A 22,081-nucleotide genomic window follows, 5' to 3' on the forward strand; every position below is an offset into this window, starting at 1 on the left:
CTGATCCTGATTAGCTCGGAGGTGGAGCCTGCTGGTGGCAGAAACAGAGACTGGCTGGGTGGAGGAGGACGTGGAGGTCACAATCTCTTAGCTGTGCAACAAAATGCTCAATTACCAATATATATATCAATAGAGAACATGTTAAAAATAGACCTGAACAATGAAGACAGCTTCACTCCATAGGACTGAAATTAGTACTTCCTACATTTAATAGCATGTCATTGAAAAATGGATAAATCAAGAACCAACGTAACTTTATTTTTGAGATATTCACCTGCTAACGTCTGTCCCCTCCACAGTGCTAAAGTACTAACATTAAGTTGCTTTAAAATTATCTTAGTGATCCATTCTTCTATTTTAAAGAAGCATGGAACGTTCAATCAAGCAAGACACAGCTGTTCTCTCTTATTAGTGATATCGACCAATGAAGAGGACCCATTAAAAGCTTAAAAACAAAGCTGATAACGTTTTTCAATAATAATTTAGAGCACTGCAAGGAGATTATTTTATTTAACTTGGGATCTTAGTTAAAATATATTTTAAAAGTTTATTAGAAACGTTTCTTATGCTTAAAATTTGTTATTTTGTAATTATGTTATTTATTTTTGTACTTGTTCCACTGGCAAATATTTTTGTTTATAAAACAATTTTCTTATGTTACAAGTTAAACATGAGCAGATAGATTGTAGCTATCTGCCAGTGAACTAGTAATTTTTCATCAAGAGCATAAGTAACTATTTAAATTTCTGAAAAGTAAGTTAGTTTTGTCTTATTTCAAGTGTACTAAGATATTTGCACTAGGAACGAGACCAAAAATACTTGGTACAATTTTATGTTTTTGCAGTGTTGCAACTGTCTAGAACTGGCTCCAATTGAAACTGCAAACATTTTGAAGGAAAACTGAGTGGAAGAAAACCACTGTGGGTGTATTGTGGAGTATTTACAGAGCCCTGACCAAATGTGTGATGATTTCTTTTTTTTTTTACTGAATTTTGAAGTTTGTTTTGCTGTCACACAAAATCGACAAATTCAGGATATATTTTCTAGTTTTATTTCAAAGTCATGCCACAAGTTGACATTAAATACAAAAGAAAAAAAAAGGATTTTAGATTGTAGCTATAAAATAACCACAGTGTAACCGAAAACCAAATTCAGCTAACACGCAATAGAAAAAGAAAAGCAAAGCTCACACTGAAAGTAACGCACTGACAAGCACACGGTACAGAACATACAGCACGGCTCCCCGATACATAGCTATCAGTAAACATATCAGTCAGGAACGCAGGTTAAAGTGGATATATAAAATTAACAAGCTTAGAAAATACTGATAAAAGATACTCGTTACAAAGACGGTAGCATCTCCTATAAGAGTCACCATGCAGTAGGTTTTCCGGCCTCTAGTCAATAAACATTGGCAGAAAAATAGAAGAGAAATCACAAGCTCATTCCTTGAGTGGACGAGACTCAAAGTCAGGTTTGTTTTATTTTATTTTTTAATAAAATCTCAGTTTATCGAATCGGGTGCGGTCCAGAGGAGAAACCAGGTGTTTTCTCTCTGATATTTTGATCTACTTGATCACATGCAGCGCTGGGCAAACTGACGTGGCTTTTAAATCCATCAACCCTAGAGTAGAGAACGGATAGAAGTCGACTTACGGATGTAATTTTCAGTTTCATTGATCACATTTTTCCTGCTTACATCACAAAAATGTGTGAATTTCTGAATCCTCCTTTCACTGAACTGATCTGCAAATTCATGGCAATCAAAGTCGTGCAGAATTAGTCCCTTATAAAGTAAAATAGCTCCATATTTACCTCTTATGAGGAAATGCAAAGGCCATCATTGTTTCTTTAAATTGTATGTGTTAAGATCATCACGCCATCTCTTTTGATGGACTGGTTGCATTTAAGTTCAAATTCAGAGCCAATATGTGGCTGAGACACAGCTGATGAAATACTGATAAAAGATACTTAACTGAATCAACCTAAAGACTATTTTCTATCTGGTACCTTTACAAAATGTAAGTCGCTGAAACCATCAAATGTCATATGTGGGGTAACAGAGTCACCAAACCAAATCCATTTCAACTCCAGAAGCCTGGAAGTGAGTTCAACTAGTCGCCATTTCATTACATATCAAGGCAAGGATGATGGATGTTATATTTTTATCTATTTTTAAAAACGTGATTTAGCATTATTTTTCCAAAAAGGTGCAACAGGTAAAACGTTACACTAATAATTTTGCCCCAATCTCCATTAAAAAGGAAAAAATCTGCATTCAGTTCAGTGGAAGAAATCCCATGATTTAAGGTCCTAATAATTCACATTAACTAACACAAACTGTGGATGATTCACTTGTAACTATAAAGGACTGATATTAGTGTGAATCAGAACAAGGATCAAACCACCTATAGACTGAGTTGCTGCTACTTTTATATACATACTGCAAAATGCAGATTACTGCGTAGAAAATATTAGAAAACTGGATACTGTCTCAATGCATGCAAGTGTGCAACAAAGGCATTTAATTACACACAGCATGTTTATCAAAGTAGCAACAGCGAATTATGTTTGCCAACTGTCTGAAGGAAAATCATCAATCCTGTGATTCGAGGTGAAACAAGGAGATCTGAAAGCGTTTTCTTTGTCTTTTTTCTTTTTTTGCTACATGCATGGCCGCTTTTTGAGTCATATAAAAGTCACCACCGTTCAGAGAATTTGGGCTTCATTTAAAAACCTGCCTTGGAGTGACCATGCAGAAAATGCTTATATATGCAGAAGACTGAAGCAATATAGCAACTATCAAAAACCACACTCAAGGTCCAGACACTCCAGTCGAGCTTGGTTAGTAGCTGGACGGTTGGCGTGTGTGTGTGTGTGTTTGTGTGTGGGGGCGTGTGTGTGCGTGTGTGTGTGTGTAGTTAACAGTGAAAGCCGTAACACTTTTGGCAAAAAAGTTCATATTATGCAACAATTATAAAGAAGCATTGCAGTGAATAAACAAAGCAGGACACAATGGAGAGCAAAACATTTGATAAACATTTTTGTACCAAAAATTTGAGAACTCACAGTTCATAAGACACAACGCAGCGTAACGTAACAGGCCACATGTCTTTTTGGCACTGCTGTGGCACATGATCTTAAAGAAATATGCCTGAAGGTACTCTTATGATGACTGTGGTTTCTACTAGAGGTGCACCAATAAATCAGCCACAATTTCCTTCATTTTGGGAGATGAAAAACTGATGTTATCGTTCTGAAAATTAGCCTCTGTCTCCTTAAAGTATTAACAACAGTCACAGACTTAGCGACTTTGACACTATATTTACCGACTTTTCAAACAAAAAAAACGAAACGGGCAGGTCAGGATTTTTAAAGATCGTTGATTGGCCAGAAAAGTGCAATCGGTGCACCCCTAGTTGCTACAGAAGGAGAGAATATAAAGGCTTAGAAATGTATTTTCATGGCATTGTCTGAACATGAGCTGATAATTATCTCATTATCTCGAGATAACAAGGTGAAAACATATTTTACACACTTTGAAACTCTTCTTTTTCTTACATTTTCTTCCCATCAGAAGAAAACATCACTTCTCTTTTGCTTCTGACCAGACTAACTATTGTTGCTGCCTTTCAGCCTAGTCATTTCCCTTCTTTTCCTTCCATATAGAAAGTACACCTGGTCCAGTGTAACTTTCTGTTTTTTCCGTCTTGTTGTTCTGTCCTCTCAGCAACCAGCCAGACAGTTTTTCCTTTCCACTGTCACCTCATGCGTGTCTCTTGGTTGAGTGTCCTTAGATGTAAAACATATGATCAACTACATTTTGGATGATTGCTTTTTAAAATTTGGACTGAATTGGACTCAATTTAAAGGAATCTGCTGAATTGATTTAAACTGAATTTTGACCAAATTGAATCCGATATAACTGGAAATCATCTGTATTTTTAACTGGTTTGTCTTTTGGAGTAATATTGCTTAAACGTCTTTGGAAAAGCCTGTTACCTCAAGAAAATCAAGACTGCTTTTAGCTTCAGTAGTTAGTCTTTACATTTAATATTCAAATTAAACCAGTGAGGGATGGAGCAGCGACTTCCTGAGCACAAATCTGAAATATTAACACTGTTAGTGGTTCAAAAATGCTCATTATTAGTTTTTAATTTTATAAGTAACTCATTGATGATTAATCAGATGTTCTGAAAGTAAACAGATTCAAAGGCGTATTCTTATTTTTGTGATTTACAGAGTAAAAACTGTCCAGCTTGGTTTTAAGACCAGCTCGACTTGTTCACTGCCTCTGGTTTGTTTTTAAACGTCTTTGGCTTATTTTGGTGCTTTAACCTCAGTGAAACAAATTAATTAACCTAATTAAATGCTCAGCCAAATGAGTCCTGACTGATTTTACGGGATTTGGGGGTTGAATGTAGAGAGACAACATAAACAGGGGGAGCAACAGGGAGAAGACAGGGTTATGTTTAAGGCGTCCTAATTTGTGCTTCCTTCATATTTGTGATTGAGTCAGAAATCTGAACGTGCAGCTGCCTAATTTTCAAAACTTCAACCAGTTACATTTGAGGCATTTAAAGTATCTTCAGTTACTTTTTAACCCAGTTATGTCGCCACCTGACAACCATTCTCTTTCAGGACAACCTTAACGCAATATTCTGTTCAAAAATAAAAACAGAGCTGCAAGAAAACAGTTGAAATATTATTCAGGACCAGTTGGCTTAACCAGAGCAGAACATGGCAGCTTGAGAGGAACTTAAATCAAAAACTACCAGGTTCTGCTCCATAAACATATTTTTGTGCATTAAATGCTAAACTCTGTGAATAAAGATCAATTTGACATTTGGCACGACTGATTTCCCACTACACACTCTTCCTCCATCCCTATAGAAGTTATTAGCTGTTGGTTTTGAGGACAATGCAGTATTATGCTAACAAGGAGATGCTAACAATGTTCAAAGTGCTGTGAAAAAGCGTTCACCTTCTTAAATATTTCTCGTTTTTGTCATATCTATAAGTTTCAGATCATCAAATAAATGTCAATATCAGACAAATATAAAGTAAAGGTAAATAAACAATGTAGTTTTCAAATGATTGCAATAATTAAGTTGAGAGAAACTATTCAAAAATATAATTCCCTCTTGTTTTATCATGACTAACTCAATTATTTTGGGTCAATCTAACAAAACATAACCAGGCATGCCTTAACTATCTGACCTGTAGATAAAAAACAGAATCTGGTAAGGACTCAGGTGATCCTTGTCTGATATTATAATTTGCTTCATGATCAGAAGCATCTAAAACCTCTAAGGGGGCAAATCCTTTTCAGCCGCACCGTTCAGTGAGTTCAGGCTACCTCATACACTGAAATTTCAGCAGAACTTTATGAATGTGGGTTTTTCCGTGTTTTATCCTCGTCTTTGTGAATGAAATCTAAACCAATCGATAAGCGTTTGGTTCTACAGGTCCAAACGCTGGAACCGGCGCAGCTTCCACTTCCTGTCCGACTGAAAACAAGAAGGAGCACAGCGAAGAGAAGTAGCACCTAGAGAGAGGTCAACAGCTGCTGCTAATGTTCAGACGCTAGAGGCTTTATGAATGCATAACTGTAATAAGACATAGCTGCTGCTTCAAAGCCTTCCATGTGATCCGAACCGGACGAGGGTCATCGGATGTTGACATGCTGACTCCTCAAAAGCGAGCGTTTCCATGACGATCCAGATAGAAAGAATGAATAGATATCGTAACAGTTGAGCTGTACCGTACAAGGCCATGAACATATTGGAAAATAAGTCATGCACGACACGTTTATAGGGATGCTGTACACAAAACAGGATTCCTTCACATGGAAAATCTAAAATACTGTGGCAGGTTAAAACCTGCAGAAACCTCAGGCCGTTTATAACACTCGGTCTAAAATATCAAGATTCAACAGGAACTTATGATATTTATAGTGTGGGCTGTAAATATGAAACATGGAAAAAAAAAACAGAGTGGGGAAGGAAGGAAAGAAGAAAGAAAGAAACAAAGAAAGGATGGTAGGAAGAAAGAAAGAATGAAAGAGAAGAAGGAAGGAAGGAAAGAAAAAAGAAAACAAGGAAGGGATAGCTGACAAATTGGGAATAAAGTTTTATAAATGCAAATATTCTCTAATTTTCCCAGACTTTTCCACACTGTGCAGGAACCCTGACAATAACTGGACTGACCAGTTTAAATAACACCATGTGTGACCACTGCAGTGATAAAACAAAACAGAAAAACTGATGTGATAGTTTCTCACAAGAGACTAGCCTTACATTCAAAGGAAATGCATTGATGAAAGATTACAGTTTAAATCCTAACTTCTAACAACAAAAGAAATAAAATCCAGCAGTGCATAAAACTCAAGACTGCACTTTTGAGTCAACAAAACCAAAACAAAGTTCATCAGGAGCGAAAAGCTCACACCGTGTGGCCACTTGACCGATGCAGAAAGAGTCATGGTTAACAAGAGAGAGATCCGATCATCCATCCTGCCGAGACCGAGATGATGGCACAAGCTGATTGGCAGAAACGTCTCTGCTGATAAAAACTTCCTGTTTCTTTGTCTTTTAAGTTAAAGTGCAAGGTGTTCTGCTCACACCTTCCCACAGAAATATGTCTTCCAAATACAAACAGGATCAACAGATCTGCATTCACCCACATCTGAAGCAAGGCGGCAGGAAGCAAGACAAACACACAAGCTGCGTTTCCAACCACAAACTTTGACAATATTCCACTAATGTTGAAAAAAAACCCCACAATTTCATATTTGTTGTGTTTCCATTAAATAAGAAACATAATTAAGAATCTCACGTGAAGAAGTTTGTTAACGCGATAAGTCATTAAAAAACATGCCACGCAAATATCATCCAACTACTTCCTGTCGTCTTCTTAGTGGTTTGCACCACTGGCAACATCCGGTTGTTGACCATGTGATTCATGTGATGTGAAAGAAGTGTTTCCGTTGCAATTTTATGACTGAAAAACCAGCTCATCTTAGTGGAAAAACAAGTTTGGTTTTGTCTTTTAAATTGGTGTTTTCTGCTGCAGTATGTAACTTTTATAAAAAATATATTTTTTGCACATTTGTTGAATCTGTCGCTGTCGTGACAGTATGGTATGAGACAGATAATCTGAAAAAAAAAATACAGCTCCTCTACCTTCTACCAGCGCTAACCAGAAGCAGCCAATCAGAGCCAGGAGGGGGTTCTTAACGCTGTCAATCACCCTCAAGCTAGCTAGGTGATGCTGCTTAGCATAGCCCCCAAAGATGGCAGATAAACTGTTTTCTTGTAACACTAAGTTGTTTCTCCACCATTAGCACATTTAGCAGGGAGTACATGAGGTTGATTGACAGCGCTAAGATCCTCCTCGCTCCGCTTGTTTGTTTTTGGTCTAGAGCATTGCATTTCTTCAGACAGCAATAGTAGCTCAGGGAGGAAGTGGAGGAAATTGATCTTTCCACAGTTTGTTTGTCTCATATTATATTGTCACTACATGATAGTATGAACAAATATGAAAAATAAAACATAATTTTTTAAAAGTTACATACTGCATGCCAGTTTTGAAAATAATTGTTTTTTGATCAAAAGTTTGAAGTGGTTTTTTGGCTGTTTCTAAATGTGTTTATTTCACAAAACTGCAATAGAAACACGCATCAGACGAGTCACATGACCAACAACTGGAGTTTGTTACATACTGCAGGTTTAGGTTAATTTATGATCAATGGAAACGCAGCTGGCGTCTTCTCAGAAGCATGGCCGCTGTCTTCAGCGAGTCTTTCGGGTCGACCCGTCGGACTCTCGTCAACGGAAGCATCAGGCAGTGGTGTTGCCATTAAGAGATGAAGTGGCACACGGGGTGGTGGTTTGTGGCTAGGCCAGAAGGTTCTGAACGGGACATTAGAGAGCGAAGGGCCTGGCTCATCTTTGGTCCCATAAAGCACTTGGTTTATGTCAAGCTGAATCTTTGCACTCCAACGTCGGGGAAAACAGGGGAAACGATCAGGAGCCCCGGTTGCTAAGCTACGACTGGATATATGTGCAGCACAGGCAGAAACGTTTTCAAGCCATGCAGTTTGCAGATCGTCCAGAGCAACCGGCAGCGAGTTTAGAAGTGACGGGAGACGAGGGAGGCAAAGACTTTACACGTAAGCGCAGGAAAAGAAAGCTCCTGGTAGAGGGAGGAAATAGCTGCTGTTGGCTTTTCTTTGTAAAGTTCAGGCTGGATGCTCTCTGAAGCAGCTGCAACCTGACGAGGAGCTGAGGCGTCTAGGCAGGGGTATTGAGCTCTGACAGGAAGGGGGGCAGGTTGTAGATCAGACGGTGCTAACACTGAAAACAGTTTTCACAGAACTCCTCCCCCCGTCTCCTGAAACAGGAGAGACAGACTCAGCCTTAAGGCATTGCAGAGCCCTTGGAAAGATTGGCACATGCATGGAGAGTGCAGAAATGTGTGCATAATGTATTGTATGACGAGGGCAAACTCAGTTTGTAGCAAATAATTTTGGATAATTCATTTAAAGGTGACCTATTATGCTTCCATGAACAGGTTAAGTCTATGGCAGGGGGTGACCAAAACTGGCAAATTTAAACTACTGGAGGACCACAAAATTCAATAAATGAAAAATGCAAAAATTTGTTTTATGGGATCATAAAACAAAAACTATTGCTCAGCAATAGTTTTAGTGGTCTATGGGCTGTAAAAAACATGATAATTACAGTTTTTGCACTAAATCATTCTTAGATAATGAGATTTTAGTGTGGTCAGTTCAGATGTTTTAGGGCCTGTTGTGACTTTAAATGACAGGAAGGGGGGACAGGAGGCTGAAAAAACGCAAGCAGATGCACAATTATACAACTGTATATCTTTGAAAAGCAGAAGAGGATCCTTCCGCACAACAAACAAAAATGTGTTGCCACTGCACGGTCTGTTTCCGAAACACAATCCGTACCGCTGGCTAACTTGCGCATGCGCTGAAGAAAATACTTCTGGATCATTCTCAAAATATACATTAATATATTCATTTGTATTAATTAAAAAACTACTTATGCTATTTTTCTGGGCTATGTTATAATTCTCTTAATGAATAATACATTTTATAATTTGGTTCATAGATTATTATTCAGTAATTTTATAGGAAAGTAATAGGACTGAAGGAACTGTGAGATACTTATCCTGGACAAAAAGGGACCTTTACCTTCATAACAATCATATCTTTTATGAGATTAGCTAAAGGTGTTATCAATTGTACAAGACTATATCCCAATATTACTTCATCAAGGTTCAAACATTTGATTCACAGGTACAAACATTTACTGGAAGGTTTTTGTTTTTTTTAGAAAATAGTCTTTCAAAATCCAGTAATACTGTTTTTATTCTTATTTTTAGCTATTCTCTTTAAAACATGTACTATTTACTTTTATTATAGTTTATAATAACTATAAATATTTTTTATTATTGTATATTTATTTATATATAACATCTACAATAACTCTTTGAAAATGTTTGAATAAATAGCAGTTATAACAACATTTCCTTTCCCTGTGGGATCAATAGAGCCTTTTTGAATTGAATTAAATTGAATTTTTCTTTCTTGGAAGTATTTATTTTAGCACATGAGCAAATTAGTTGATAAATAGATCGTGGAGTAACAAGTCAACAAGAATAGACTTGTCTTTTCCAGCAGTGTTAAACCCAGAGGTTGGGAGGTTTTTGAAACTCATAAATTTAGTTCCAAAAAAAGTTTTTTAAAGCGCTTGTGCTGTTTTCAGAAACAGTTGAGACCCAAACAGAAGGAGAAAAATATGAAAAATGTGAATTTTGCATAATAGGTCCCCTTTAACTGAAGCTTTCCGGCATCAAAACCTGTAGAGTGGTCCAGTTTCAGATAATATTATGACAACAAATAACATTATCCATTCTATTCTAGCAGGAATTTGTTAAAACATAACCTTTATGGCACCTTTTACCTACATGTACGGACCAGGTATTTTGAAAAACTCCCCAAAAAGAAACAGCAGGGAAACAAAGTGAAGGACAGTGAGCTCAGAAAGATGGGTGAGCCTCCCCAGATTCGGTAACGAGCTCGTCAGATGTTGTTGAGTGTGGTGGAGGTTAAGAGGCGCACAGTGAGCATGCCCGGGATGTCGTTGTCCTGGCGACTGCCCTTGTCACGGAGGTGAAGCGTGTGCTGCTCCTGCCGCTCATTGGGCTCGCTGAACAGGACCACCTGTCCCAGGAAGGTGTCCATGATCATGTTCTTGTTGTAGATCTGAGCGCCACTCATGGGAAGCGAAGAGAAAGGTGGGAAACAGAAAAGGGTAAGAAGAGGGAAAAGAGAGAAGGAGACAGCAGATAGAAAGAAATGTAAGAAGAAGAAAGAGAGCTGCAGAGATTTGCAAATGAAAGCGTAGACCCAGAAGCTTTTTAAATTTGATTATGTGACAAACAAAATATTTTATTGGTACTTTATGTTATAGCCCAACACATAAGCAATAAAAAATCGCATGGTAAAGCTTCTCACTCTTTTCTACCAAAGACTGCATGACAAATATTTAAAATGTCTTCCAGTTTGAGTGTTTAATGTTCGTTAAAAATTAAAGTTTATTGATCCTTGAGAATGTGAATTGGCATTATGCCATTACTTTTATATTATTTGAAGATGGGCTCAAAACAGCAATATTATTGGTTATTGCAATAACTTCTGGAACAATTTCCAGCACAATTCATTATTGTGACAGGCCTACTAACACATACAGTTGAAACCAGAAGTTTACATGTATCTAATAAAAATACAAATGTTTTTTCTCTCTGTCTGAAGTTACATCATGTTTTTATTACTTAAATGCCATAATAATGGCAACCAGAATATGTCAGAAAAGTATTTGTTAATGTCAATATCAATATCACTTAACATACAGAATTATTACTATCTATCTAACAATTATGACATCATCTGAGACACCTCAGATGATGTCATCAGATACATCATCATCACTTGATGTCATCAACTATCAGAAGCTTTAAATGCTTCTGATAGGTTAACTGAGACATTTGATTTAATTGGACGTTCACCTGTGGATGTATTTTAAGGCGACTCCCCCACTCAGCTCCTTTAGACTAGTCAGCAGCAATTAGCAAATACGTGGTGGATCTGTACATCTGCTGAGCTCATCATACGAACTAGTATTCAGTTCAGTGATCTGTTATGTTGTTTACAACTACTGAGGATTGTTTTTATGACTTGCTGAAGGCAGTGTCAAAAAGAGCAGGAGCTTAAAGATGCCCAAATTCAAAGCATTAAATTGAGAAGTGTATTTTTGTTGCCATATTTGATATATACACATTTTTTATAACAACCAAGAGTACTGGTGATACTTGATCGTGCAATAAAATTACACTAGAAAATACACAAAACTGTCCCTTTAAATAAACTCAACCGATTTAAGTTGTTGGATATTTGTGCCCTTACTTACTGCAAAATAAAAAAGGAAAGCAAAGAGCATGATTATTAAAAGTTGAATACTTTGTGTTGTTTCTAAGATTTTACATTTTTAGATATTAATGTCTCAGTAAATTGTAATGTTCATTACAAGAAAAAAAACTTCAAGCACCTGTCCAAATCGGTACCATTCTTTGCAGTCGAGCGACGCAAAAACATCAGTTTAGGGGCAACAAATATCCCCAAGGCCGCATTTTAGACAAGTTGAAATTTGTTTTAATGTCTTTTTCAGTTTATTTTCAAAGATATGCTATCATGGGATAAATGTCAAAATTGTTCATAATTTTTTCTCTCCATACAACCCAGCTCTTATTCCCCATTTGACTGTTATTAAATGGTTAAATCAACAATGTCTTCTTTGTAAATATTAAACCTTTCAGTTCATGTTTTTTTTTTTGAAACAGCAGAAACAGTTTGTTTCTAAGTATTTAGAAACCGTTGAATATTTAGTGTCTAGGCCTTGAACTGCTCGTTGCTGCCGCAGACAAGCGGACTGACCTGCAGCTTTATTCTAAACCAGCCTGGGGTGCTGAATCAGCAGTGAGCACTCACCTCGATGTGGATAGCTTCCTTGGGCTTTTTGCGATAAAACAGGCCTTTGATGTCAAAGTTTGGGCAATGTGTGTCTTTCTGAACTGGTGAACGAACCCTCTCTCCTTCACAGGTGATTATCACGTAAGAATCCACAGCTGCAAGAAAAAAAGTCAGAAAATTGCATAAATATTTGGATACAGATAAAAGTTTGATTATGATCTTAACCTAGTCAAAAAAATACACTGACAATGCTAGATTAAAGAGGTTCAAATATGACTTGACAATTATTTATCTGTATTTGTTGTTACTATGTATTTTGTTCACAATTAATGAGTTAAGAGGTTTACAATGTAATTAAAATTGTGATAAATAAAAGTCCTAGAGATGATATTTGCATGAAATCTACTTGAGTTGCACAAGTCAGATTGCCAGAGACTGGAGCCAGTTTCTCCCGATCTGGCAGGGCAAGTACTGAAAAAAACTGCTTATTTCTTTGCTATTTATTAAATGCATCCAAACTATTCTCAGATATGTTATCTTTGAAAATAAATGGCATTCTAAGCCTTTTAGTATTTTAAAATGCCCCTATTTGATTCCAATTCAACCTGCATTAATTTTAAAGCATTTTAATAACAAGACAGTTGGCCAAAGTGCTGCACACCGACAACACAAAGAAACAATAAAGAATAAATAGAAGTAGCAGTAAGCCATTACTTCAAACTGAGTTACAATCCAGTAAAAAAATCACACATTTTAAGAGGAGACTTTAAAACCTGAGGAAACTCCAACAAGCGGATACAAGTGGCCGAAATGGGTTTTCTCCATAGGGTGTCTGGGCTCTCCCTTAGAGTTAGGGTGAGAAGCTCAGTCATCAGGGAGGGACTCAGAGTAGAGCCGCTGCTCCTTCACATTGAGAGGAGCCACCCGGGGAAGACCCAGGACCTGCTGGAGGGACTATGTCTCTCGGCTGGCCTGGGAACACTTCGGGATTCTCCCGGAAGAGCTGGAAGAAGTGGCCGGGGAGAGGGAAGTCTGGGCCTCCCTTCTGAAGCTGCTACCTCCATGACCCAACCCCGGATAAGCAGAAGAAAATGGATGGATGGAGACTCCAACTGTCTGATGTTAAAAAGTAAATAATTTCACAGTTTAGGTTAAAAGTTATTCTTAGGTTTTAAAGGTTGTTGACTCTTCAGTTATAAAATTCAAGAGGGGGATTCTTGGGGGATTCTTGTTGCAAAGTGATTCGTTCTTAAATGTTTCCAAGTTATTTCCAGTCTTTCATCACATTTTGACTGTACTGAAATAAACCGGATTAAAATAGACCATATTTGCCTTTTCTATGAAGCATTTTTTGTAAATAAAGCTCTTTAACTCCTTTAAGTAAACTGCAGATTTTAATAATGAAGTGGGCTTCAATTAAAAGGCTTAGTAAAGCTACTACTAAAATGAAATCAGTAAAAGAAAAAGTATAAGGAATGGCAGCCAGGAGGCGCTGTGGTACCTTTTGCTTCATCCTAAACACTGTAGCTTTGTTCAGGGGTTCCCAAGTATTTCCAGGCCACGATCCCCCAAAGAGCATTAACCTCTTGCTGGGGACGCCCTTTGCTAATCGACACACAATGCTACAAAATATGTAAAGAAACATCAACTGTTAGATGGCCCTGAGATCTGTGGCAGAAAATGTTTACTATCAGATAATATATTATGACTCTATCATCAAATAACACAAATTTTCATTAGAATATCCTCTCTTTCAATAAGAAAATATGTAATATTTTAGATTAATTCCATAAAATTTTATTTTCTCTCATTTTTTTCTCGTCAGAATATTTTAGATTTCTTGCTAGCGATGCTACCTTGAGAAGAGAAGCAGCTTGATGAATCTGACCAGCAGCCAATCAGAAAATGAGCATCAGAAATAATGTTCATATGATTTATTTTAACTTATTTTTATTAACAAAAAAAAACACACACACACAAAAGAAAACAAATATAACATGAAAAAAATTTATGGGATTAAATTGTTTTTTTTGCATTTTTTTCCTAATTTTCCCTCTAACTTTCTACGGTTTCCACAGCGCCCCCTTGAGGACCCCACTCAGACTACAGCTGCTGTTTACCTCCGTTGGTGTCCTGTCCCTGAAGCCCCTCAGCACTCACTACATGGACCTGAGTGACCAGCTGAGGGTAGCCACACATCCCTGTCCAACAGGTCTGAGGAGGATCGTCCAGAGTCAGCTCTCTGCAGAGAGAGTTTATTGAAACACTGAGATATTTCAACCTGAAGGTGTTTCTGCTGCTGCTTTCCAAAAAAGCAACAAGCACTTTCTATTAATTTTTAACACAAACAGAAAGTATAAGCATGCAAGGTTTATGACATTAGAAACAAAATGGATAAGCTCATTATTTCTGCATCTTTAATGAGTATTTTTGTAGAGATTTAATAGTTAAAATTTAAATGACCATAGAACCTGGCAAAGATCAAACCGTCTTTATAATGTCTCAAAGAGGTTGAATTACAAGCTTTCTTGGTCGCCCCTCATAATTACTTGCAATCTGAAGGCACATCAGTGAAGACCCGGAGTAGAAATTCTCCCTGCTGCCCGGGGTCAAAGGTGGTGGGGATGATGACGTATCGACCTTCCTTTAGCTCCTTCCTCAGGAAGACACAGCGCGAGTTGATGTAAATGGAACCGGCTACTTTCTGCTGGGCTGTGTGCATACGGTACTTTCGATTCAGTTCCACCTGCAGATTGACAAGATGTTGTAGCAGAAGTTTGGAAAAAATAGAAGCAGTCGTGTTTTTATTGGGGGGGTTTTCTTTCTTTTTGTGGTGTTTTTACCCGGTGAATATCGAAGCCGATAGCAAGATTTTCCCCTTTGCCTTCTTTGGGTGTGGCTCTCTTCTCTTTTTGCTGCAAGCAGATCAGCACCTCGTCCTCCACCTTCTTCACGTCAAACACATACTGGTAGGAACAAAACAAGAATCTGTTATTACCCTCTGCAGCTGGTGACCAGCGATGAGTTCAGCTTCTATGCACCTCAAATCTGGAACAAACTTCCAGAAAACTGCAAAACTGCTGAAACATTGAAACACTAAAACTAAAACCCACCAGTTCAGAGTTGCTTTTAAACCATAATAAATGGAACATTAATCAACATATTTGATTTGTAATTTTGATGGTGGCATTTGACAAAACGTAATGTTTGTAACGGACTGATTTACAATTGGTGACTGCATGATGTGTTTATGACAGATTTTAACTAGGAAAAAATGTCATTGTTGTTAAAAATGAATAAAAACAAAGTTAAAATGTAACTTAATTTAAACTTAATTAAAATTAAGTTATATTTTAATTTAATTTCAATTAATAAATTAATTAGGCAGAAAGGTATATTGTTTACAGTGCATTCAGGTTGAGCTTTTTTTTTAAACCAAGTAACTAAGTAAAGTAATAAAAACAATATTTTTGAAAATAAGTAATCAGTAAAGTAAACATATAACTGTCTTGGGGAATTAAACAGTAATTAGCAACTAATTACTATATACAAATAAGACTGGACATAATAAATTAATAACAATGTAAATCCCCACAGACATGCGGTCAGTATCAACAGATAGTACGTCTGATAGAATATTCAATAATTTCACTGAACTGCAAAGAATTCTGGGAAATGTAGGCAGAGGAAAGTTTTTAGCTGCTCAACTTCTCATGGCCAGGTAAGCTAGGTTGGTGACATCAGCTAACTCACTCACTCTTTGGTTACCTAGCAACAACCTGGTGAGTAACAAGTAGTTTCAAGTTCTCTCCAACTTCAGTTGCCTAGCAACAACCTGTTGCGCAAATTGCACAGCAGCAGTTTCAGGGTTTGCCACCGTGCCTCATAACTGCTTAAACATAAAAATCAGCAGCATGGAGAGAAAACTGGATGAAACAGGGAAGTTTGGCACCACCGGTTTGGCAGCATTTCTAATATTTAAAACAAAAAACTGATCAATAATTATCAATGTCAACTGATATAAACCCCTTATATCGTGATAGGTTTTGCAGCCATATAGTCCAGCCCTCTTTATAAGTAACTTGACCAACACTGCTGCTGACCGACCTGAGGGTTCTGCAGGAAGGTGGTCTTGTGGTTGATGCAGCCTCCGGATCGGTTCCGAAGAGGGTCTTGGCGGTGAATCCAGGACCCCCTCATCACCTCCTCCTCCCAGGTCTTGTGGATGCTCAGGTAGGAGGTGTTGATGAGGCGGCAGAGGATCAGGTCAGTGAAATACTGGCAGAAGTCATCAAAGTTCATCCTGCAGCAGTACAGGCAAAGAGGAGAAGATAGACCGGAGAGAGTCGAAACCGGCTGGAGGAAAAGAGGAAGTTCTTAAATGGGTTCAAAATGAAAGGAAATCAGAGCAAAGAGGAATGTTAACAGGTTACAACGAGCCTTTCAGCCTAAATGTTTTGGCTCATCAAACAAATATCAGCCAATGATAAACTAAAAAAGCAAAAAAAAGCTTTCTTTATAGGCTTAATTGGTTAAACAAAAAATCCATCCAGACCAACTTTGCTCTACTTAAAATAGCAATTGATTCCCTTGTTCAGTCATGAATTAACATTATTTTTTCACAAGCGAAAGCCTGATTTACAAACAAAAGATATGCTGCAGTTACTTTTAAGTTGGAATAAGTTTTCACTATATCGTCAACCAGAAATAAAAAAAAGCACAAATTATCATTTTTTTTGGAGGGAATTACAGTTCATATGAAAATCTAAATTGGCAGTACAGTAACTAATGTACCAAATAGTGCATCTAAAAATGCAAAAAAATAACATTTCAAGCTGATTTGATTCAGTAGTGTAATATAAATGAATATTTATCATTTTCCACAGTATTAATTTAACATTATCACTATCCAGAAAATCTTCACTTCTCTCTGCATTACACCTAGCAATATTAAAATCTTTTGTATTTAATAGTACTATTAGCAGTATTGTGTTGCAGGATCATCAGTTTAACCCATGATAGTCATATTGGTACAAAGTGTTAGAAATATTCTGGGTCTCACCAGAACTCGCCGTCATCCTGCACGGTGACGCCCAGCTTTTCTCTCTCACTCTTGCTCACCTTGTTCCACTCCTCAGAGCTGAAATCAGCAGGAACACATGCACCTCATTGAAGCAAACCTGCACTTTATTATTTCACACACAGTCTATCGCAAATATTACAACACCTTGTTTTTTCTTCTTTCAGAGTTGTACATTAAATGAAACTCAAAATAAATAAACTAAAAAGTAACATTTTACCGTATCTGACTTGCTTTAATACAAATTAGTTCTATTTATAAAGTGCATAGAGTTTTTGCCGACTCCTTTGTTTGTGTTTTTTCCAAATGTTACAAAATAGGTTCAAATTAAATGGGACAGGACGTTTTAAGATCAATAAATGATGAATAAAAGACATTTGATAGATTTTAATTGTTAAATGAAAAAAGTTACTGACTGTTTCAGACAAATTAGCATGAAAATGTTTTTGTTCAATATCTAATTGACCTAACTATCTAGATATCTACTACAACTACCACTTCTGCTACCAATAATACTAATACTACTGGTAGTAGTAGAGATAGCAGGTATACTACTACTGCTTCTACTGCTAAACTGATACCACTACTGCTGCTATTACTAATACTTCCATTACTACTATATCAACTACCACTGAAGCTACTATTAAACAAATAAATAAGTAAATGAATGAAAGCAAATAATGCATGAGTCACACATGATAACATAAAATGCTCCTGCTACTACTACCACTATTTATACTCTTACTGCTATTACATATAGTAAATAAATACAGTGAATCATTCACACGACACAATGAACTGCTTTAGTTTGCATAGCTCAAAGCTAAACCTGAATGTCTGCTGTGTGTTCACGGCTCTGGGGAATCATTATAACTTCTCTAAGTGTGTCTCTGTTTATGATCGACGGCTCCCTCCTAAAAGCCTTCCAGCCTCCACTCAGCAACAGGTTTGATCGAACCTCAGCTAAATAATTCAGCGACAGTCAGTGAATGAGATGATTCACGTTGCCTTAATGACATCTGTTTCTTTCACCCCCATCAATAATTCATATTCCATTATTACCCAGACTTACCACCTCCCTGCTTGGTTTCTGCAGAGGAAGGTCCTTCATGTGAGTGTTATCTGTTCCTCAGTGGAGCAGAGATGGACGAGTGAAGCAGAAATCCTGAAACCAGCCGTCTGAAAGGGCCGAATTCACTCCCTGTTGTTCCCTGGGAGGCCCATTAGCTTGATTGCATTTCCATTTTTCAGTGTCTGTGTGACATTTCCCACTGTGTTGCCCTCTTGTCTACAATGTGTGCATTATTTATGGGCTGATCTCTGTCCAGTCATCTGAGATTTGCTCATTCTTTTCATGCAGTCTCTTAGAAATTAGCGTGTCAAAGTCAGACTCAGAGGAACATCTCACTTTTGGAAATTAATTCAGAGAAAATGTTTAGACCGTTGCACAGCAAGGTCACATATTAAACGATATATTCATTGTTTCTCCTCCTTTAACAAACACAGACAATTCAGTTATATCAAATTATGACAGATGACAGCAGCTTCAAGAGTTTGAAAATGAAACATTTGCAGCATTGTGTTTACCTGTCACTCCACGGGCCGCTCCACTCCTTCTCCCCCCAGGGGTTCCTCATGCGGATCATGTGCAGCTTCTCCGATTTGAAGAAGGCCAGCAGTCCGTGACCGAGCCGCACCTTCCGAACGTCTGTCACGGCATAGGCGTGGCCTTTGACTAAACCGCAGTCCAGCCGAGCCTCCATGTCTTCCACTGTGGTCGCCTGGATGAACGAAAGAATCAGGATTCTGGAAGAACCAAAAAGCTAAAGACAACATGATCCTTTACTCTGTGAAATCCATAAGAAATAAACATCTGGGTCAGTGGGAAGATCTTTGTAAAGCTTCTATGTTGGAATGTTATTTTCTTTCTTTAAAATTTCTTTTCAACATTTAACATCAGTAATTGTCCGTTACTTAAAAGTAAAGGTAAATGTAACATTATTTATATAGCACATTTTCAGCAACAAGGCAATACAAAGTGCTTAGGGCTGCAACTAATAATAATTTTACAAAATTATTATTCTATTGATTAATCCCATAAGAAGAGTTTTTTTTTTATTATACTCAAATGCAAAATATATGTATCTTTTCATTCAGTTTTGGCTTAATTACTGCTGTGAGTATGTTGTTCTTTCAGCATTTGTATGTTCTAGTTAACAATTAATCGATTACTAAATTAGTTGACAGTTATTTCAATAATCAATGCATCATGATTAATCTTATTAATCGTTTGATGCTTACACTATATAACATATTTTATTACCCACCAAGATAAGCACTCTCTCACAAGTAGAAAACTACAGATGCTCCTGGATTCTGAAAGTATGATGTCATAAACTTTTAGTTCCTAGAAGTCTTAATGCCGGATATTTCGTACATTATATTACAGAATATTTCTACTAGGACAAAACGATTAATCGGAATAATCATGATGAATCAACAATTGAAATAATAGTCAACTAATTTAGTAAATGATTAATAGTTAACTGGAGTGTACATTCACAAAAAACACCATTTGATGAAAAATACTCAGAGCCACTCAGAGCCGTAAATAGGGAAAAAACTGAAAAAAAAAGTCAATATACAGTACTTATATTGTACTGTATATAAAGCTTAAATGAAAACTCTGGAGAATGTGCCAATTTTTTTACCCCATTAATCAATTAATCACTAGAATAATAGTTAGTTTTCTACAGAAGCAAGCTAAGCCAGATGTCTGATGTCAGATGGGTTCTGAAGCTTTGAGCGTTCAGTGAAAGACGTCGTTAGCTCACCCTGATGGAGCAGCTGATGAGGCCGTCTCTGTTGTGGACCTTGAGTACTCGTTCAAACAGCTGGTTACGAGACGCCTCATCTGTCGCCATCTGACCCTCTAGAAGGTCCACAGGCTCCGAAACACCACCTGTAAAATCCACCAGGGCGTCTGCTGTGTTTCCCCCATCCAAGGCCTCGTAGCAGCCGTAAACCCTGCAGGGAAAGAAGTTCAAGTTCAAGTTTATTTGTAGAACATTTCAGCAGCAAGGCAGTTTCAAAGTGCTTTCCATCATCAAAACATCATACAGTCACCAATTGTGAAACAAGCAACAAACATTATATTTTGTTAAATGCCATCATTAAAATCATCAAAAAATACACATCAAATATGGTGATCAAATATGTTGATCAAATATGGTGTTCCATTTGCTAGCTCTAAACTGGTGGGGTTAGCCTTGATTTAAAGGAACTCAGTGTTTCAGCTATTTTTGCAATGTTCTGGAAGGTTGTTTACTTATTTTTATTTAATTCAAATTCTTATTTACAAATTCAATCTTTGTTCCAAATTTGTGGTGCATAGATGCTGAAAGCTGCTTCTCCTCTTTTGGTTCTGGGGATGCAGAGCAGACCAGAACCAGAAGACCTGAGAGGTCTGGAAGGTTGATACAACAACAGCAGATCTTTAATGTATTGTGGTGCTAAGCCATTTAGCGATTTATAAACTAACAACAGTATTTTGAAGTCTATTCTCTGAGCTATAGGGAGCCAATGGAAGGACTTTAAAACTGTGTGATGTGATCTGTGTTCCTGGTTTTAGTCAGAACCTGAGCAGCAGCGATTTGGATCAGCTGCAGCTGGAGAATTTATTTTTTAGCCAGACCTGTTAAGACACTGTTGCAATAGTCAATGCAACTAAAGATAAATGCCTGGATGAGTTTCTCTAGATCTTGCTGGAACATTAGTTCTCTAACCCTGGAAATGTTCTTCAGGTGATAGAAGGCCGACTTTGTTACTGTCTTTATGTGGCTCTGAATGTCAGAGTTCATCACAACTCCCAGATTTAAGCCTGTGGTTTTTAGTTGTAATAACTGAAGCTGTGTGTTGACTCCCTATCATTCTTCTTTAGGTCCAAAGATAGTAAATTCAGTTTTGTTTTTGTTCTGATGAATGATAGTTATGGCACATCCACACATCGATTTGTTCTAAGGATCTGTTCAGTGTTTAGATGGGTTCAGAGTCACCTGATGTCATCGTAATATAGAACGGTGTTTCATCTGCATATTTATTGCAACTAATCTTATTTCTTCTTTCAGGTATGTCCCGGAGGACTTACAGCTTTTAATGTGTAAAACTACAACGTAAATCATCAGCATCTCGCCTCGTCTGAGGCTGAATATCTGCTGATACTGATACTGACTTGGCGTAGGCCTTTTCCACCAGGGCGCTCCAGAACTCGTTGCTGTCATTGGAGTGGCAGTAGACGAGCTGGTTGTCTACTGTTGGCAGCCGGTCGTCAATCACAACGTCCACCCACTCACCAAAGCGCCAGAAGCGGAAGTGGAAAATCCCAGCATACGAGTCAGGCTTTTCTGTGTCCCACTCCTGCTCCTTCCAGTCCGGAATGACCTGGAGCAAAACGAGGTGGAAGACACGGTGTGAGCAGAGGATTCAGTAAGATCACGTTCCGTCACTTCTGCTGATGCATTTAGAGTCGGTGAACTAATTTATACACTTACCTAAATTATCACACCACATCAATTTTGTAAATTGCGCTCATTTTATTTATTTCTTTTTTACAAAAAACCCTAACCCTAGAAAAAATGTTAACAGAGTAAACTGGAGTCCTAATTTGACATGCCAGAAGTAAAATGCTGTTATTATTAGACACGCACTGATCCGATATTAATATCTATATCTGTTCCAACATTGAAAAAATTCTAAATTGGGCCAGCTTATAAGGGCAGCATATTCAGTCTAATTGTCTGGTTTGTGCTCTTATTATTTATTCTACTTTATATTTACAATTCATAATCTCACTTTCTGAACCATTTGAAAGGTTTGTTGCAGTTTATTTTTTACCTTGTGTGACCAAGGTAGTCAACATATTGTTTTTGTCAGTTTCTTTA

At 37.4% G+C, this 22,081-nt stretch overlaps 1 protein-coding gene across 1 annotated transcript in view; it reads right to left on the reverse strand.

Annotated features, from left to right (window-relative positions):
- Positions 1 to 9,467: 9,467 nt before the first annotated feature.
- Positions 9,468 to 22,081, reverse strand: part of LOC102236098 (calpain-5) — a 33,932-nt gene continuing 21,318 nt past the window's right edge. Inside the window, exons 4-13 of the mRNA XM_005809312.2 lie at positions 21,373 to 21,581; positions 19,976 to 20,168; positions 18,729 to 18,922; positions 17,124 to 17,201; positions 16,169 to 16,364; positions 14,905 to 15,027; positions 14,611 to 14,807; positions 14,182 to 14,303; positions 12,080 to 12,216; positions 9,468 to 10,297 (exon numbers count right to left, since the gene is read on the reverse strand). Coding sequence (XP_005809369.1) covers positions 10,115 to 10,297; positions 12,080 to 12,216; positions 14,182 to 14,303; positions 14,611 to 14,807; positions 14,905 to 15,027; positions 16,169 to 16,364; positions 17,124 to 17,201; positions 18,729 to 18,922; positions 19,976 to 20,168; positions 21,373 to 21,581 — 1,632 coding nt within the window. The 3' untranslated portion in view covers positions 9,468 to 10,114. The remainder of the gene's footprint in view (positions 10,298 to 12,079; positions 12,217 to 14,181; positions 14,304 to 14,610; positions 14,808 to 14,904; positions 15,028 to 16,168; positions 16,365 to 17,123; positions 17,202 to 18,728; positions 18,923 to 19,975; positions 20,169 to 21,372; positions 21,582 to 22,081) is intronic.

This window comes from Xiphophorus maculatus, chromosome 11 (assembly GCF_002775205.1).
Source record: "Xiphophorus maculatus strain JP 163 A chromosome 11, X_maculatus-5.0-male, whole genome shotgun sequence".
NCBI classification, from domain to species: domain Eukaryota; kingdom Metazoa; phylum Chordata; class Actinopteri; order Cyprinodontiformes; family Poeciliidae; genus Xiphophorus; species Xiphophorus maculatus.